At 36.8% G+C, this 18,772-nt stretch overlaps 2 protein-coding genes across 8 annotated transcripts in view; one reads left to right on the top strand and one right to left on the bottom strand.

Moving 5' to 3' along the window:
• Positions 1–1,330: 1,330 nt before the first annotated feature.
• The window catches only part of LOC137253163 (elongation factor-like GTPase 1), a 467,431-nt gene continuing 449,989 nt past the window's right edge, over positions 1,331–18,772 (top strand). The window contains exons 1-7 of the mRNA XM_067789641.1: positions 1,331–1,900; positions 1,971–2,204; positions 2,283–2,906; positions 2,979–3,325; positions 3,383–3,671; positions 4,721–5,507; positions 5,563–5,676. Coding sequence (XP_067645742.1) covers positions 1,535–1,900; positions 1,971–2,204; positions 2,283–2,906; positions 2,979–3,325; positions 3,383–3,671; positions 4,721–5,507; positions 5,563–5,676 — 2,761 coding nt within the window. The 5' untranslated portion in view covers positions 1,331–1,534. The remainder of the gene's footprint in view (positions 1,901–1,970; positions 2,205–2,282; positions 2,907–2,978; positions 3,326–3,382; positions 3,672–4,720; positions 5,508–5,562; positions 5,677–18,772) is intronic.
• dsx-c73A (doublesex cognate 73A) overlaps positions 7,202–18,772 on the bottom strand; it is a 154,656-nt gene continuing 143,085 nt past the window's right edge. For 6 of the 7 annotated variants that reach the window (XM_067789642.1, XM_067789645.1, XM_067789643.1 and 3 more), the window contains 2 exons: positions 11,471–11,624; positions 7,202–11,317 (listed from right to left, as the gene is read on the bottom strand). In XM_067789642.1, the coding sequence (XP_067645743.1) occupies positions 10,503–11,317; positions 11,471–11,624 (969 nt within the window). In that variant the 3' untranslated portion in view covers positions 7,202–10,502. The remainder of the gene's footprint in view (positions 11,318–11,470; positions 11,625–18,772) is intronic. The other variant, XM_067789649.1, reaches the window with a different exon arrangement.

Here is an 18,772-nt window from a genome sequence, read left to right as displayed (position 1 = left end):
TTTGCCTGAAATTTGGTATGTAGGTAGCGTTATATCTAGAATAAAATATCGGATAATTTTTCTCCCGGGAAGTGGACCAGGATAAATATTGGTGACTAGGGTCTCGAGATATAGGACAAAAAGTGGACTCGGGCACCCCTAGAATGTGTTTATACAATATGGATATCAAATGAAAGGTGCTGATAAGTGCTTTAGTACAGGGTAGTTTTCATACCTATTGGTGACTAGGGTCTCGAGATATAGGCCAAAACATGGACCCGGATCCCCCTAGAATGTGTGTGTATTTTGGATATCAAATGAAAGCTGTTGCTGAGAGCTTTTAAGTAATTGTCATTGTGATATTCGATTTAGTCACATCAACCTGGCAAAACTGATAAATATGCATGCGAAGCCGAAATAAAGACATGAATTAATAATACCCACTTATATAATTACATACGTCCTATTCGATTTGCCTGAAATTTGGTATATAATTTGCCCATATTAGTATTTACGATGCTTTCCTCGTGGGACTGGGATTAGGACTGGGACTAAGACTCAGACTCGGGGTGGGACTGGGACTGAGACTCGGAATGGGACTGGAACAAAATACATACTACCCTCTGGGATTGGCAATAAGATATGAAGAAGAATGAGAAAAACTTGAGAGAAAAGAAAAGAGAGAAGGAGACTGAGAAAGATATAGAATGAGACGAAGATGGAAATAGATGAAGCGAAAAATACGGAGGGAGGAGTGAATACAAAGATTAGGAAAAAGTGTAGAGGGGCGAGGGCAGAATTAGACGGAAAAAGCTTATTAAAATGTATGCAGATATACTAAATTTAGGGCAGAACAACGTCTGCCGGGTCTGCTAGTAAAAAAAAAAAAATAGAAAATCTGGAATAAAAAATGGCGCGATTTAAATAAATTGAGTCGTTTTTTATTTATACATATTTTGAAGTCTGGTAGTACCATATTACTAACTAATTATTAACTTTAATATTAGCCGTGTTTTTTTTTTTACACGCGTATACGTTTCGTTTGCGCGTGAAAAAAACGTCTATCCTCGCTTAGATAAGGCTCGGAGACCCATCTAGCGGCTGAAAAAAAACACAGCTATTAAATTGTGATCAAACTATACGCCTCCAGTGGTTTGGGTTGGTATTTTTAGAAAAGGGGGTGGCTCCCACCACTCCCAACCCTCTCCCCTGGTCCCATAATGTATAGTCTACCACAAAGAGGGTCCAAGTCCTTAGCATGAACACTTCGAAAGTTTATTTTTGGAATTAAAAATTGTTCGATTACCATATTAGGCTTATTTTCTATTACCATATTCTGGCAGCCCTTTTCAAAATAATGAGAACCCTTCGTGAGCGCCCCTGAAACATAACAATCCACGCCATATAAACAAAAACATCTGATTGGCAGCAACAATTTGTGTTTGTTTATTGCGCCCATTTACGAAATTGTAAACATAGCACGTGCAAGTTAGTATTAATAATTGGAATCAGTTTTTTTTTTTAAATATCGTGAGTGGCGCGTAAAACAATCTAAATGCCTGTAATAGAGACAAACACTCTAGTTAACCTGCAAAAGAACATTGAGAGAGTGCGTAATATTTGCATTTTGGCTCATGTAGATCATGGCAAGACCACATTGGCGGACTCGCTTGTTGCTAGCAATGGCATAATATCACAACGAATGGCGGGTAAGCTGCGATATATGGATACCCGCCAAGATGAACAAGAACGTGGCATTACCATGAAGAGTAGCAGCATATCATTGTATTATCGTGGAGGAGCAGATGAAGCGGTCGGTGAGAAAGACTATCTTGTTAATCTAATAGATTCACCAGGACATGTTGACTTCTCTAGTGAAGTGTCAACAGCTGTGCGTTTGTGTGATGGCGCAATTTTGGTGGTAAGTGTTGAAACTGTTTAGTTGTAAGAAGGTTTAGAGGAGCTATTTACTTTTTTCTGTGCAATTCAAGGTAGATGTTGTTGAAGGCGTCTGTCCACAAACGCGCGCATGCTTGGAGCAAGTCTATAAGGAGGAGCTCAAACCTGTTTTAGTTTTAAATAAAATTGATAGACTTATAATGGAAATGAAATTGAAACCGCTTGATGCTTATTTCCATATCTCACAAGTATTGGAGCAAGTGAATGCTGGGCTCGGTAGCGTATTTGCATCGGATGTGCTGGCAAAGGAAGATATAACGAATAAGGTATGATAGATATGCTTTGCACAATGTTTGATTGCATAGATGTCTTCATAAAAAAGTCTTGATAACATATATTTAAAGGATAACTACGAGTCCGCTTTGGAAGAAGTAGACGATTCAAATTTGTATTTCTCGCCTGCAGCTGGTAATGTAATTTTCTGCTCCGCATACGATGGCTGGGCTTTTTCAGTGAGTGACTTTGCAAAAACATATGCAGAACGTTTAGAACTAGCACAAACCGAATTAGAGCAAGTACTTTGGGGTGACTTTTATTATAATGCTAAAAAGAAATGTGCTACGCCAGGTGCACAGGAGAAGGCCAAGAAGCCAATGTTTGTACAATTTGTGCTCGAGAATATATGGAATCTGTATGATATTATAGCTGTGCGCAAAGATAAAGAAAAGCTACCTATTATCGCTGAAAAATTAGGTATTACGTTACAAGCGCGGGATCTACGCGTGTCCGATCCCAAAGCTCAAATAAAAACCGTTCTCGGCCAATGGTTGCCTATCGATCGCACAGTACTAGAGATGGTGGTGCGTCATGTACCAGCACCTAATGTCATATCAGATGAACGTGCCTCAAGATTGTTGTTTCCACGGAACACCGCTATAGATGCCTATCCTTCAGAAACTTTAATGCTGAAAGAAGAATTCAAGCGTTGCAATGATCAAAGTAAAAATATTATTGTTTTTGTTTCTAAGGTACCACCGCTAATATGCCTTCTTATTATTCCGCGAAATTAATTTGAAATTCTCTCTTATACATATTCACAGATGACACCCGTTCACATCTCACAACTACCGCAAAACAAACCAAAGCGCTTCAATGAATCTGAACTGCAGGCGCGTAGAGATGAGGTGCGTCGACGTATAGAAGAACGTAAACAAATCGCTGAACAAACTGAACTGGAAAATCTTACCGCTGGTGTTGAGACGTTAAATGTAGAGGAAACGACTGTTGCGGTTACAACAGAGTATACTGCGGAAGCAGAAACCGAGCCAGAGCAAACAGAAAAGGCTGATTTTGCATTTATTGCTTTTGCGCGCATATTTAGTGGAACTTTGAAACCTGGCATGCGTTTGTACAATTTAGCACCTAAACACGATCCACGAAATAAAGAGTACATAAAAAACATCTCATTACTTGTTTTTTAATTAATCAATTTTTGAAATTTCAGCCAGTTAAATTTGGACTCGCCATATATCAGCGAAGTTACAATAAGTGATCTTTACTTGTTTATGGGTGGTGAATTACAAGCGCTTGATGAAGTACCGGCTGGTAATATTGTTGGCATTGGTGGTTTGGATCAGGATATTGTTAAAACAGCAACACTAAGTAGCACTATCAATTGTACTTCATTCAGTGAGCTGAATGTTATGGCTACACCAATTTTGCGAGTGGCAATTGAACCTGTGCATCCACAAGATTTGACTAAACTTGCGAAGGGTCTGCAGCTCTTGAATCAGGTAAAATATAAAGAAGTTTGTGCAGATTCTGCCTTCAGAGAAAGTGAAAGTTTATAGGGTACACTAGCATTTAAACGTGCTAAAACTGAAATATGTTTAGGCTTCCATCTGCGTACAAAATATGACTTGTCAAGGTTAAATAGACTTATAGTTGTAAGGCTAAATGTTCCAGGAAACAAAAGTAGCTCTGAAATAGTCACGAATTTATTCCTAAAATAGTAATCGATAAAAGTCCCGATATGAGCCGGAGATAGTCCAAAATAGTCCGGAGTGATTACAAATTCAAAAAACGATCGAAAACAGTCCCGAAGTGATCCGGATATGGTTCCAAAATACTATCCAGATGGTTACGAAATAGTCTCGAAGTTATTTCTTTGAAATAAGCCCGAAATGATCCAGATATAGTCACGAAAGTACCCCCGAATGAATAACAAATACAAATACAAACTGTCACCAAAGTACCCCATAACACAATCCTGAAACAGTCCCAAAAAGATGCCGAAATGATCCCAATAGAGTCCCGAAATTGCTTAAAAATAGCCCAGAAAGCATCTCAAAAACAATTACGAAGTGGTCATGAAATAGTTCCGAAATTATTCCGAAATAGTCCCGAAATTACTCCGAACTAGTTCCGAAATGGATCCGATACAGCTCTGAAATCACGCTGCACACATCATTAAAATGTTCTGTAGAAAGCATCGAAATGATTTAAAAAATGGTCAAGAAATAGCTCCGAAGTGATTCCGAATGGATTCAAAAAGCATCCCGAAGGTTTTCAAAATCCCTTATTAAGTCCAGAAAATAAAGTCGAAATAGTTGCGAGTTGGTATTGAAAATAATACCGCACGTCCCGCAATAATTCTAAAGTATCCCGGAAATATTCGAAGATAATCCCGAAGTAAAATGGTTCCGAAAAGAGTCGCGAATAATAGGGAAAATGTCTTCAGTCTCGACGTGGCTACAATATAGTCCCGAAATTATAAATCACAAGAAATTGTATTTAACAAAAGTTCTATTTTTACCAATAATAAGAGCCTCTTAAATTCTAGGCCGATGCATGCGTACAAGTCTCCATAGCGCCCACAGGAGAACATCTTATCACAACCCTTGGGGAAGTGCACGTCGAAAAGTGTGTACGCGATTTAGAAGAAAACTATGCAAAAGTTAAGGTGAACGTCTCCAAACCCATAGTTTCATTCCGTGAGACCATAGTACCAGAAGCTACCGTTGATATGGTAAATGAAGCCATTGTTAAAACAGCAAACGCGAAAGATATCACTAAAAAGATCATCACATTTCAAACGGCCAATAAGTTAAGCACTTTACGCTTGATAGCACTTCCACTACCGCAGGCTGCTGTAGATTTGTTGGAAAAACATATAAGTCTCTTCAAAGAATTGGCAACGAAAGATAAAGGTGCTGCTGTCTCTGAAAAGTATGCAACGCTTTTAGCGCAAATTAAATTTCAACTCACCAATGCATTCGCAGAGTTTGATTTCAAAGGGTTATCGTCTCTTGAGCCAGCTCAGCTTGTCGAACGCATTTGGTCTCTGGGGCCACGTAATTGCGGTACAAATATTCTTTTGAATTTGACCGATTATGAGCATCCGAACTTTTGGAAATCGTTAATTCAGCATGCAGACACCGATGCCGGCGCTAAGATAACAAATGATATACGTCGTGATTATAATAGCTCATTTGTAAATGGGTTTCAATTGGCCACCGCGGCGGGTCCACTCTGTGAGGAACCGATGCAGGGAGTTGCCTTTGTCGTGCTGGAATGGTCTGTAGAAAGTTGTGATGATTTGAATTCAAAATCATATGGTCCATTTTCAGGTTTGTTCTCTATTTTGTTTTGTTTCACTTTTTTAAAGCTCTTTATCGTTTGCAGGACAAGTATTAAATGCATCGAAAGAATCCTGTCGTATGGGATTTCAAGCACAACCCCAACGTTTAGTTAGTCCTATGTACAGCTGTAATATTGTAGTAAATGCTGAAGTATTAGGTGAGTATATCTTTACATTTATTTTCTGAAAAAATATTTTAGTCAACGGTTTCTAAGAGGTTCCAGTGTACCTCTTGTAGATGCATGAAATATAATTTTTAGAATCGATCAAGTATGAGTGCCTGTCATAATAGGCGACTTAAATCCAAATCGCGTAGCCGTGTTGTGCACTGGGTTAGAAACTCGCCTTGTAAAAAGCCCTTTCATTGAAAAAAAAAAGAACTAAGTAAAAAGATGCTGCTCACGCACGAGATCTTCTTGTAACAATGCACTGCCCCATTTAACAGGTGCGATCACACATCAGTCGATTTTGTTGTAGCAGTGCTTCGACCCATCCAATATGCGCGACCGTTCTTTGTCATCAATATCCTGTAACGGGAGTCCAAGGCAAGTTGCAGTTTCAACAGGGGTGGACCAGAATGAGAGGAGTGTTAGACTCGTTGGTTCCACATTGCCATTAAAGAGATGGTTGGTGTCATGTGGGGACACATTGCAAGCAAAAGCTACATTATGTATCTTGGCGTTGATTCTGGATAGGTAATAGTTTAACCTGTTACAGAATCCATATCGAATTGAACTAGAGTGACGCGCGTCTCCCTAGGGAGAGTGCGTTGCTCTTCTGGGAGTTCTGGGTATTTTTAAGAACTGCGTTCGCCGCGCAATTCCTGGCATAGAGGTCTGACGCCTTTTTGTGGATTTCACTGAGGATCTGTGATAGGCGTGTTTAAGGACTCTTTTTTTATTAGAAACTAAAAAGGACGTGCGATGACTGCACACGTCCTTATATCAAAGAGAACGAAAATGACACTGATGATGACACAAAGCCGAAACCGGTTTGTCTCGAAACCAAATTTGATAAGGGATGACGGAAAATCGCTCCAATATATATCATTTATCCACCCTGTCGGAAAATCAAAAAAAAAAAAAAAAGTCAGTTATATCAAAATCATTCTTTGGCGAATTTAACGCCATAGTGCGCGAGCAAACCGATTCCAAAAAGTAACAGTTTCCATAAATTACATTTGCGATTCAAAAAAAAAAAAAAAAAAATGAACAGGTTTCAAGGTAACCGTTTCCAAAAAATGACTGGTTCTAAAAAGTTATCGATTCCAAAAGTTATCCAGTCCACAACTGGGACCGGTACAAAAAAGTAAAGGGTTCCCCAAAAGGTGAAATTTAAAAAAAAAGTAACCAGTTCAAAAAAATTAGCTAGTTTGAAATTGCCGACGGTTTAAAAAAACTAAAAGTTATAAGAAAAGTAAAAAGTAAAAGTAACATTTTCTAAAAAGTAAACGGTTTTATAGAATTACAGGTGCCCAAAAAGTAGCCTCTACCTGTCTCTATAACACATGTTTTAACCCCAAACACAAATAAAAACGTTCTAATATTTATTAAAAAATAATTTAATACAAATTACAAAATATATTTACTCATTATCGGTAATTACTTAAATTAGCCACTAATAAATGCAACTTAAATTTTATTTACTTATAAAATAAATATTATTAACTATATAAAATGCATCATGTTTTAAAGGTTTTTGATTATATTTTTTACTTTATCTGGAAATATTTAAAGTTACAGCTAACGCACATTTAACTAAATATCTATTAAACTAATAAATTATACTTTTATTGCATTGTATATTATATATGTATATAAATATGAATGTATATATGTGTAAGTGAATGTATGTATGTGAGTAAAATAGAAAAAAATTTCCTTGTTCTACAAAATTGCAAAACAAATTAATCAAAACACGTCGGTTTTGTTATTTTAGAAGCGCTTTAATTAAATTGTTTTCTTTTTTAATATTAAATAAATTAGTTAAATAAACCTATTTATATTTACTTTTTTTATATAATTATATAAATTATATAATTTTTGTTATATAATTTAAGTTAAAACTGCATTTTTTTTATAATAATTTTTAAAATAATGAAAATTTAAATAAAAAATCGGCTTGCTGTCTTAAAATAATTTAGTATATCGACAAACGAGTCTCGATATATGCAACTTAGTTGTTAAGATAGTTTTTTATAATATTATAAATTGCTAAATATATGCATTGTGCAGTTATGTATAGTAAATTTAGTGTTTTATGTAGGCTCTCTTAGCTTCGCATATTGTTATTTTTTAATTGAAATTTTTTTTTGGATTTATTATACGTTAAGAATATAATCTAGTTTTAACTAATGTAAGCTTTTTGTTTAAAAGCACATTTTTCGAAAAAAATCCGTTTGCACATTTTGTAGTTGGAATCCTAAACCACAATCCAGCATAGCTTCAAAATTCGGACAAAGAAGTTACCGGCTTCAAAAAGGAAACAATTTATGATAAAGTTACCAGTTCATAGAAGCCAAGTGTTCCGAAAATAACCTAATCCAAAAAGGAAATACGTTCCAATTAAGTAAACAGCCCAATAAGTACATAACACATTTAAAAAGTTTACTTTTCCAAAAAAGTCTTGTGGTTCCAAAAAAAGGTACTAGTTAAAAAAGGATAACGGTTCCATAATAGCTGAAGATTCAAAAAAGTTTCCGTTTCCAAAAAAGCTACCGCTGACAAAAAGTTGTGTTTCATAAAATTCGATACCATACTTTACCACATCGGCACTTTTCACATTCGAGTATTTCGACTACAGTATCGTATCGAATTTTCGGGGTGAAAGGGCGCGGCTTACTTGCAAGGAAAGAGCTAATCGAACAAACATGTTATTCTGTATGTTTGTCCCTATCTAATTTGTTTCGCGAATCGTAAGAAATTTCATGCTCGAAAATTTGCTAAATGCAAATGCGAATTAAATATTCGGTCAGACAACTGCTCAATCAAAGATGTCATTGATCATTCTTTGTCGGATTTACATAGAAAACTTTGCCCAGTGTTTCACATAGTTGAGTTAAATGTATGATTTGGGTCCGGTCTTTCAACACAATGTGTGTGGAACGTAAAACGAAGCAAAATGTTGCGACTTTTTAACATAACGAGCTTTTCTATCAAAACTGAAACTTTTGTCAAAGCGTTCTATGTGAATTCGGCTTTATTGCAACATTTATTGTGCATACTCAAAAAAGTACTGAGATCTTAATTCAAGGTGCAATAATGAACCGCAAATTTGTCTTGTCAATTCAGTACCCATAATTTGAGTATCGAGTCTTTCTGATGCGATACTATCAGGAACCCGATATTTGTAAAGCAATGCTAGATAAGAATACCGAATCGATACTTTGCATTCAATATCGGACCCCTAGTTCCAAAAGATATCTTCTCCATTAAAAGCTTTCGGGCTCCCAAAAATTGTCCAATATACTTCAGACATTCTGACAAAATTATCACAAAATTACCCCGAAACTACCATAAAACGTTCGCAGAATTATTGCGAAAGAACTCGGGGACAGATTCGATATTACTCCAAAAAAAGAGACCCAAAGCACAAACCTTTTCCCGAAATCTTAATTAAAGGGCCCAAATTGCCCTGTTTACCGATAATGTCGCATGAAAATTTTGAAAAAAAATCAAACTACATAAATTCTCAATAGCACAATCGATTTTGAAATTATTTGTCTTAGTTCAGTGACCGGTAAAAATGAAATATGTTGCGAAACAAATAGTCCTCTAGATGGTGCACCGGGAAGGTAGGTCATGAAAAAAACCTTAAAAATCGAAGTCGAAAGTAAAAAAAAAAAATGAAATTTCGCAGGCTTGAAAATAATTTTTTTGAGTATGCGTAGTGGAACTTTTTTCCTGGGCCCAAATCCTATCGAAAAATCGATGGCGCGATATCGGTTAATAGATCAACCCAGTCTAATATCCAGATCAAAAATTTGGTAGTAAAGAAGATAAGAAAAAAATCGTGTTCTACATTTACCAATTTGCTTCTCATACATTTGTTACATGGACTTTTGTTTAAATTTAATAATCAAAATTGATCGATACTATGACTTTGTTTAAAGACTGAATTCCGCTACTTTTTGGTCTGTTTCTATAAAGTTACATAGTTCTTAAAAATTTCCTATTCTTCCTTGTATAAGTAAAATATTGTTTGAATTTAAAATAAAAGAATTTACATGGTTTTAGCCTGAACGTTGACTACTAAGTTGAATTTATATGTTGTACCACAACTTTTATGTAGCACTGTATGTATTTAAATTTTTTCAAATTTTTACCATAGTACCATAGTATGTTTTACATTGGGCCAATATTTAAATTGATTCTTATGCGTAATTTATGGGCTTTCAGAGAAGTGTAATTTAAGCAAAACCTACGCTTTCCTTTGTTCTCACACGCGTTTCAGTGCTTTTTTGAACCTTCTTCAGGGATCCTATGTATTATTATGACGCAAAAATTGTTTAGTGTTAATTATTTAGTTCGCCTCATCTGATTGTTATGATTGTTTTATGTATTTGTAGAAATAGACCGGGCTCTCAAGAGAAGCTTCAAAAGGCAAACAACAAAGGAAATAGTGGTACTTGTTTAAATTCCATCCGTCGAAATGCCTATTTTATCTTAATAGTATTTATTAATTCATATAAATAAGTTTCTAATTTTTTTCAGTCATACTTAACTATTTATTTAAATTTCTTTTATAAAAAATCGCCTCTTTTACTTAAAATTTTATTTTCACAAAACTTCACGCCTCGTACAACTTTATATGTTTTTGCTTTTGTAAATTATTCCCCAAGTTATTTACGCTCTCTTTAATATATTTATTATCCACTAATTCTTGATCTCATGATCACTTCTAAATAAAAAATAAAAAAGTAAAAAATAAGAAAAAATCGAATTAGTTAAAAAATAGATAACTCCTACGCCACTGCTGCTCGCTCTTAATCCCAAACAATTGTTTGCTGAAATTCCACTGCACGACCCCAAGGAAAATCAGGCGCATAATCATCCCAATTGTTTTCCACTTTCTCGGCGACCAACGAACGCTTCTGACGTGGCGGTGCCGCTTCTCCACTTTGTTCATGCTGCGACGCTGTAGACACAAAATCACCGTCAAAATTCGCATTCGCTGTTGTTTCCTCAATACCACGACCGTCAACACCAGCACCAGCAGCAGCAGCAGCTGGCGGCATTGTTTCAGCTGATGATTGTTGTTGTTGTTGTTGTGCACTAGTATTCAGCAATAATTTTTCATCATCTTTAATTGCCTCAATTGGTGTTTCACCTTTACGTTCATTATTACGCCCATATATACCCGTTTGGAAATTATTAATCGATTGAAGTGCATCCGGTCTATAGTTGCCAATACTGAGTGCTTGATGTGGGTTAATATTGTTGTTAGAATCTGGTCGATTTAAATATTGATAGCCACCATTATTTGTATGTTGATTTGCAAAACCATTTTCTCCATGATAATTACCGCTGCTGCTCTGTGACGCAGATGTGCCGCCATATGACGAAGAAGATGAACTTGGACGTCCATAGCTGTCTTTAGCACCACCATATTGTGGCACATTTATGTAAGCGCTATTGCTTTGCGTGTTGGGGCGATAGAATGGTTTTTGCAGCTGATAACGTTTTGGTGGTTGTGAAGATGGTTTGCGTACCGAATAGCCAGGCTTAACGCACATCATACCAAAGACACGTATGCCGGGCACGCTGGCATATTTGGGCTGATCATGCGCCATCGGTCCCTCTGTGTGGGGTAGAGAGAAAAAAAATTATTAATAAATTTTTATTTAAGGTTTGTAATTTTATATAATTAAGTCTATAATAATTTCATGGAATTGTTTATTTATTCCATAAAATTACTTCATTTGCTGTTCTCTTCTTTGCTGCCGAAACTTACCCATTTTGAAGTGATCTGGACATCTGCAAATGATTAAATAATGCGATTTGCCTGTGCGTATATTTTGTAGCGCCAATAATGACCAATCCTTTGGTGAGCTGCATTCACGCATTTCCGTTGTGGCCTCACACGTTTTTGCCAAAGTAATTGCCTGCTTGGAAAACAAGAAGAAATTTTAGTAGTGCCATTATTTAAGAAAGGAAAACAAATCTGATTGATTCTTGAAAAATAGTTAAGGGATTTAATTCATCATTTGTTTAATTAATCGAAGCGATTGATTAATCATATCATGAATAATCACTGTTTACATAAATATAATAAAAATTTTAAGAAAAAATCTGTAAACTTTTAGACTAACCGATTTAATTATCTTTTGATTAATGAATTTGCGATTAATGGGAGGAAAAATTTTTTTTTTTATTATTTGGTTTCTGATTACGTAAACAATCAGGTTTTCATCAATCGCTTAGTTGACTAATTGCAAACCTCTTAAAAAGCTAAATAAATCTTTTGAATAAAATGTTATTTATCAAACAAATTAAATTAAACAGTTGAATAATAAGTAAGTATAGCTTCGGGTATAACCAAAATTTCTTTACTCAGTTGTATGTTGAGAAGACGTGACGGGATGGGTCTCTTCCAAAACACTATAGGTCAAGCAAAATAGATGCTAAGAGAAGTGCAATGAAGCTGCATACAGCTCGAATCCATGAAAGAAATGAAGCTGGGAGCCTGAGGCCGAAAGCTCGATCGTCGCGATTGTGAGTTCTATGGGGAACAGCATCCGCAGGCAGCTTTATATGCCCCACAAGGTGAAAGGAACAAACAGACTATCTTATGAGCCGGTTGCAATGCAACTTTTATCCCAAACAGTTTTTAAAAAAGGACGCGGCATAATAGCTATCCCCGAACTATGCAAAAATATGCACGCATAGTTGACTCTCGGACTCGGCAGAAGAAGCCTCAATTTGAGTACTAGAAAAATTTTTTGCGCAGGAAAATATGACTCCGACGGTAGTAGGACTGACGTGTGCAAAAATCAACGTGTTCAAAAATCCTAACACGACCATCGCCGAGCTCAAAAAGAACATAGCCAGCCATGGCCATAGAATCACAGGGTTAACTGCAGGTTAAATCAACGTATGGTCCTCTGTATATGGTAATAGACGAACATGCGAAAGAGGAGAAGTTCTCTTCAAAAGCATTACATCCACAAGGCTGGAACTTCTAAAAGCACCTGTAAAATCATCCTTCCAAACAGGTGGATTATATAGACCTCACGTTTGCTAGCAGCGAAATAGCAAAACTCATAAGGTGGCCCATCAGCAACATCTACGCATACAATGACCATAAAGCTATTTAGGAAGAGGTGCTGGAAACTCCAGGAATGCTAGCTTCAAACCATTTACAAACACAAAAATGGGAGTAACAGCTTTTGGCGCCTCGAACGTTTGATGCTACATCTAGTAATTCAACAGTGCGAGGTACGGATTCAGAAGACCATCCGGTTTATTTAATAGCTCTGTCACTATGTTTGATACTGCCATGCCCAGAAATTGGGAAAATGTCCACTGCACTGCTGTATATTGATGGAAAGATAAAAGACTGGAGGAGCTCAGAAAATGTCACAAATAATAAGGAAAGGCGTAGAGAGCATTCTTATCACCACAGTTGCTAAATAGTCCAAAAAACAACGCTTAAAACGAAAAAGAAGCAATTAAAAGCGCTTCAGGAAACTCCTGGAGAACGCCGATCTTGATCTCTGCTGTTTGGCTTACGGAAAGGGCACGGCTAAAATGAAAGAGCAGATATCACAGCAACCCAAATGCCCGATATTGATATCAAAGTGAGGACCACGAAGATACCGAAATCTCGCGATTTTTAGAGCAAGTAATAGTCCAAAAAACAACGCTTAAAACGAAAAAGAAGCAATTAAAAGCGCTTCAGGCAACTCCTGGAGAACGCCGATCTTGATCTCTGCTGTTTGGCTTACGGAAAGGGCACGGCTAAAATGAAAGAGCAGATATCACAGCAACCCAAATGCCCGATATTGATATCAAAGTGAGGACCACGAAGATACCGAAATCTCGCGATTTTTAGAGCAAGTAATAGCCATGCCCGTAAAGGCCACTTCGTAAAGTACATTCGATTCACTCGGAAGCATTTTACAGCGAAAGCTTTGTTGGCTTGTAATATAATTACCTTCTATTTCGAAAAACAAAAGGGCATAAAATCACTGGCGGGGTCATCCTTGGATTTGTTCTCGGCCCAACGCTAAGAAATGTGATGATTTTCATGGCAGAAATACACTCGGAGTGCTTGTCAAATCACTACCGAAAGGCGTCTCTGTTAAGAAAAACTTTCTTCTAATTGTTTTTCAAATTTTGATGTTGCTTTGCCCTGGGCGTGACCCCAGGATGTTCATGTAGTAGGCGGAGCACACTACCACCACACTGCTGCGGTCTCCTCCATAGAAGATCAATAAATAGCCGCAAAACGAGCGGCTCTCTGAAGACGCCAACTTAAAGGTCGCGAATAATTGTGAAGTGAATAACTCCGTGGGGGAATTGGGGAAAGGACACTGGACCTACACGCTATTTTGGGATATAGAGCGATGGTATAAGCGGAAGACCTAAACTACCTGCTCACGAAGATATTTAATGCACGTGGAGAGTGCAAAGAGTATTTCTACAAGCGTAGGGTAGAGGGGAATCCTTTATGTAATCCCAGAACACTAATGTTCCACTGCACTCGATTTCAAGGCAATTTTTCTACGAGGAACTCAGCTCCCCTAGGTAGAGGCGGAGAATAAGGTAGAGGTAGGGTTAGTAGTAGAGGTAGGTATAGAGATTGGGAAAGAGCGTGGTTGAAGGTTCATTCATTATATAAAAATATTCTTCCTCGAAATTGCGTGATTGAGATTGGACTGTAATCAAAACAGCTTGCCAACGAAATAATCTCATCCATCTTAAGTCTCATTAACTAATTTTTGACAATTTAAATAAATTTAAAAGGCATTATTAATGGCATACAACACCATGCCACAATAAAATGTTTATAGAGAAAAACAAAAATAAAAAATTATTCAATCACCAGGTGTCTGCACCAAATGTCGTTGCTAGTGTTATTGCTACTGCTGAGCGTTGTTGTTATTTTTACTTACTATGTATGGGTGTTAACTACATGAAATTGCATCGCGTGAGACAGAAAAGCCTTACAGCTTTTGGCGTAAATTAGACGGCAATTTGATGGTAGCCAGAAGTGTATGGAGCCACGATAACATAAAATAACAACAAATATCAAACGCAAAAAGAAATGAAAACAACATATCCTCATAAGCATATTTAATACATATAAAACACAGAGACAGGGAAAACGGCAAGCTTTCTTTAAAAAAAAAATTATGCTGCATATAAAATAAGTAAAGAAACAAAATTTTAATATGAATGTCTATGCAACAGTGGCAATATGCTTGAGGCTAGCACAGAGCTAGAGCAACCAACAGTGGCCCGTTTAAATGCATACAGTGAGCGTTGCTCTTGGCAGTTAAGGCATTGCAATAGCGGACTCAGATGCGCTTTGACTTTGGGTAAAAGAATCCGGTTACAAAGCGCCAGTAGGCAAGCCGCAATGTTTAGGAGCGTAGTTTGCTGTTATTGCTGGAAGTGTAGCAACTTTTTCCCTTTGTAGTTGCTGTTTTTATACTCAGTTGAGCAGAGCTCACAGAGTATAGTAACTTTGATTGGATAACGGTTGGTTGTACAGGTTTAAAGGAATCGAGATAGATATAGACTTCTATATATCAAAATCATGAGTATCGAAAAAAAATTTGATTGAGCCATGTCCGTCCGTCCGTCTGTCCGTTAACACGATAACTTGAGTAAATTTTGAGATATCTTGATGAAATTTGGTATGTAAGTTCCTGGGCACTCATCTCAGATCGCTATTTAAAATGAACGATATCGGACTATAAAAACGCCCACTTTTTCGATATCGAAAATTTCGAAAATCGAAAAAGCGCTATAATTCATTACCAAAGTCGGATAAAGCGATGATGTAGGTGGGTTGAACTTATGACGCAGAATCGAAAATTAGTAAAATTTTTGACAATGGGCGTGGCACCGCCCTTTTTCATTTAATTTGTTTAGAATACTTTGAATGCCATAAGTCGAACAAAAATTTACCAATCCTTATGTAATTGCAAGGGCAAAGCTTCTATGACGATAACAGTTTTCTGTGAAAATGGGCGAAATCGGTTGAAGCCACGCCCAGTTTTTATACACAGTCGACCGTCTGTCCTTCCGCTCGGCCGTTAACACGATAACTTGAGCAAAAATTGATATATCTTTACTAAACTCAGTTCACGTACTTATCTGAACTCACGTTGCATTGCTATAAAAAATGGCCGAAATCCGACTATGACCATGCCCACTTTTTGATATCGAAAATTACAAAAAATGAAAAAAAATGCCATAATTCTATACCAAATACGAAAAAAGGGATGAAACATGTTGATTGGATTGGTTTATTGACGCCTTCACATATACAACTAAGGGCCACTCCCTTTCAAAACCTTCATTAATACCTTTAGTTTGATATCCATATCGTACAAAGAAATTGTAGAGTCACCCCTGGTCCACCTTTATGGCGATATCTCGAAAAGGCGTCCACCTGTAGAACTAAGGATCACTCCCTTTTAAAATACTCATTACCACCTTTCATTTGATACCCATATCGTACAAACATATTCTAGAGTCGCCCCTGGTCCACCTTTATGGCGATATCCCGAAATGGCGTCCACTCCCTTTTAAAATACTCTTTAATACCTTCCATTTGATACCCATGTCATACAAACACATTCCAGCGTTACCCTAAGTTCATTTTCCTATACTCTCAGCTGAGTATGTAATGTTCGGACACACCCGAACTTAACTCTCCTTACTTGTTCTTTGTTGCACTTAAGTAATTGTGGCCGCCTCATGGTAACAGTGTTGTAAGTAAAGTAAAAGCTGCCTTTTTTCTGTATTCTAAATTTGTTGCTCTTTTTGTGCTTTTGTTGTTGCTGTTTTTCTATTTGCCTTTTAACTTGCATTCAACTATGGCATGTTTGTTGTTGTCTATGCGACCGCACAAAAGCATGTGTGGAAAAATCGTGATTAGCGGTTTTATTTGTCATTAAATGAGATTTTAATGCTGCACTGCGACAAGGCAAGCATTGTTTTTTCCTTTAGTGAAGGGATATGTGTATTGCAATTGTATATTAGACTGGGTCGAAAAAGAAGCTGCAAAAGAAATCGACCCACCCTTATGTATATACATCACGCCCTGTCAGTCCCAGTTGAAGCTTATCTATGTGGAGAGGGCGTCGCATTTGTTTTTTTTATTCTTGCACACACAGATCGGCTGGTTTTTTATTGTAGTAATTTTGTTATTTGACATCCAATTTTTATTATTGATATGCCAATATTTCGGTCTTTAATAGGTCTATAACTCCTCCTAATGTCATTTTGTGCTCTGCAGTCGTTTTCATACAGTTTTGCCCACTAAACTAGTTTTAGCCCCTTAAAGTATGGTTATTAACCTGGGTCGATTTGTATGGACGAAAGTTAACCGATATCGCGCCATCGATTTTTCGATAGGATTTGGGCTCAGGAAAAAAAAGTTCCACTACGCATACCCAAAAAAATAATTTTCGAGCCTACAAAAAAATAAATGACGAAAGGGTAAATTTTTCGACCAAAACACTCTCCAAAACCCAAAAAATATTTTTTTCTTCAAAAAACTGTTGTAAAAACCTTGGCGATAACAGTTTTTTGAAACAAATATTTTTTGGGTTTTGGGAAGTGTTTTGGTCGAAAAATTTACCCTTTCGTAATTTATTTTTTTGTAGGCTCGAAAATTATTTTTTTGGGTATGCGTAGTGGAACTTTTTTTGCTGAGCCCAAATCCTATCGAAAAATCGATGGCGCGATATCGGTTAATAAATCGACCCAGTCTAATGCTTATAGGTAAAGCAAATGAAAAATTATCGCGCAGTTCGCTTTGTCTGTCAATACAGTTGTGGCATCCTATTAGTATGCTTCCGGTTTTACCACACAATGAAAAAATGTCTCTGTGAAAACAATTTTTAAAATTTAAATGACAACATTTTGGTTTTGAGCATCTTACATACAGTTCGTTTTAATGTCATTTTGAGCTCTGCAGCCGGTTTTATAAAACTGAGCTGTAGCCGCCTTAAAGTATGCTTTTAGGTTCAGCAAAACTATGTGAAATCGACTTTATACCATTATTTTGGCCTTGAGTAGGTTTGATTCCTTCTAATGCCCTTTTGAACTCTGAAGTATTTTTCATAAACCTTTATCTGCTAAACGAGTTGTATGCACTTCTCGATTCACCAAACTATAACCGACCTCATGAGAACGATATCCTATTTTCGACACGTAATTGTTTTTGCCTTGGGAAGCTCTACAAATCTTTTTTCTGTCCTGTTACCAGTTGTCGACCCTTTCCTGCTCCCTTGCTTTACCGAACTATGAATGTTTGAAAACCATTTTTAAAATTTAAATGCACTCATTTTAGTCTTGAAAAGCTCTATAATTCCATCCGATTTCTTTATGAGCTCTGGAATCTTTTTCATTAAGTTTAGTTTGCTAAAACTGGTTTTAGCCCCTCAAAGTATGCTTCTTTCACCAAATTATGACTAAAACGATTTTTAAATGCCATTATTTTGGTCTTAGGAATTTCTAAAACTCCTTGAAATGCCCTTTAAAGTAGGCATTACTATGCTAAAGGACGGACCGGTTTTTCCAACTTTTTTAATTTGTATGTGGACCTTCCCAGTCTTGCAAACATTAGCGTGGGTGAACGTCTTTGGGAAAATTTTGGCAGCGCCCAATTGACCGTAGTTCGAAGTTAATTTCTAGCCTGCGAAATATTGAAAAAAGCTAAGTACCTAGGCCCCTATACAAGTGAATATCCTGAGGTTCACGATTCATTATATTGAATAACCAATGGTGCTTTTTATATAGAAAATTTACCTACAATAATTTACTTATTCTTGTTGTTCTTATTGTTGTAATACTAACAGTGCTTCACCCCATACAGTAGGTGCGACGACTCGCAAATTGTCATCGAAACCCTCTAGCGCAAGTGCAAGCAAATTGCTCGTTGGACCATAAAGGTGTTGCTGTTAGAGGAGCTGTTCCAATTTCAAAATGAAAATATTGTTGGTGTTATGTGGACACACATCGCATACAGGCCATACATCGCACATGCCGGAAGTAAGACTTTAATCTGTTGCAA

The sequence above is a fragment of the Eurosta solidaginis genome, chromosome 5, assembly GCF_040869045.1.
Source record: "Eurosta solidaginis isolate ZX-2024a chromosome 5, ASM4086904v1, whole genome shotgun sequence".
Lineage (NCBI taxonomy): Eukaryota > Metazoa > Arthropoda > Insecta > Diptera > Tephritidae > Eurosta > Eurosta solidaginis.
Note: the sequence above shows the minus strand (reverse complement) of the source record. Positions and strands in the feature narration are given on the sequence as shown.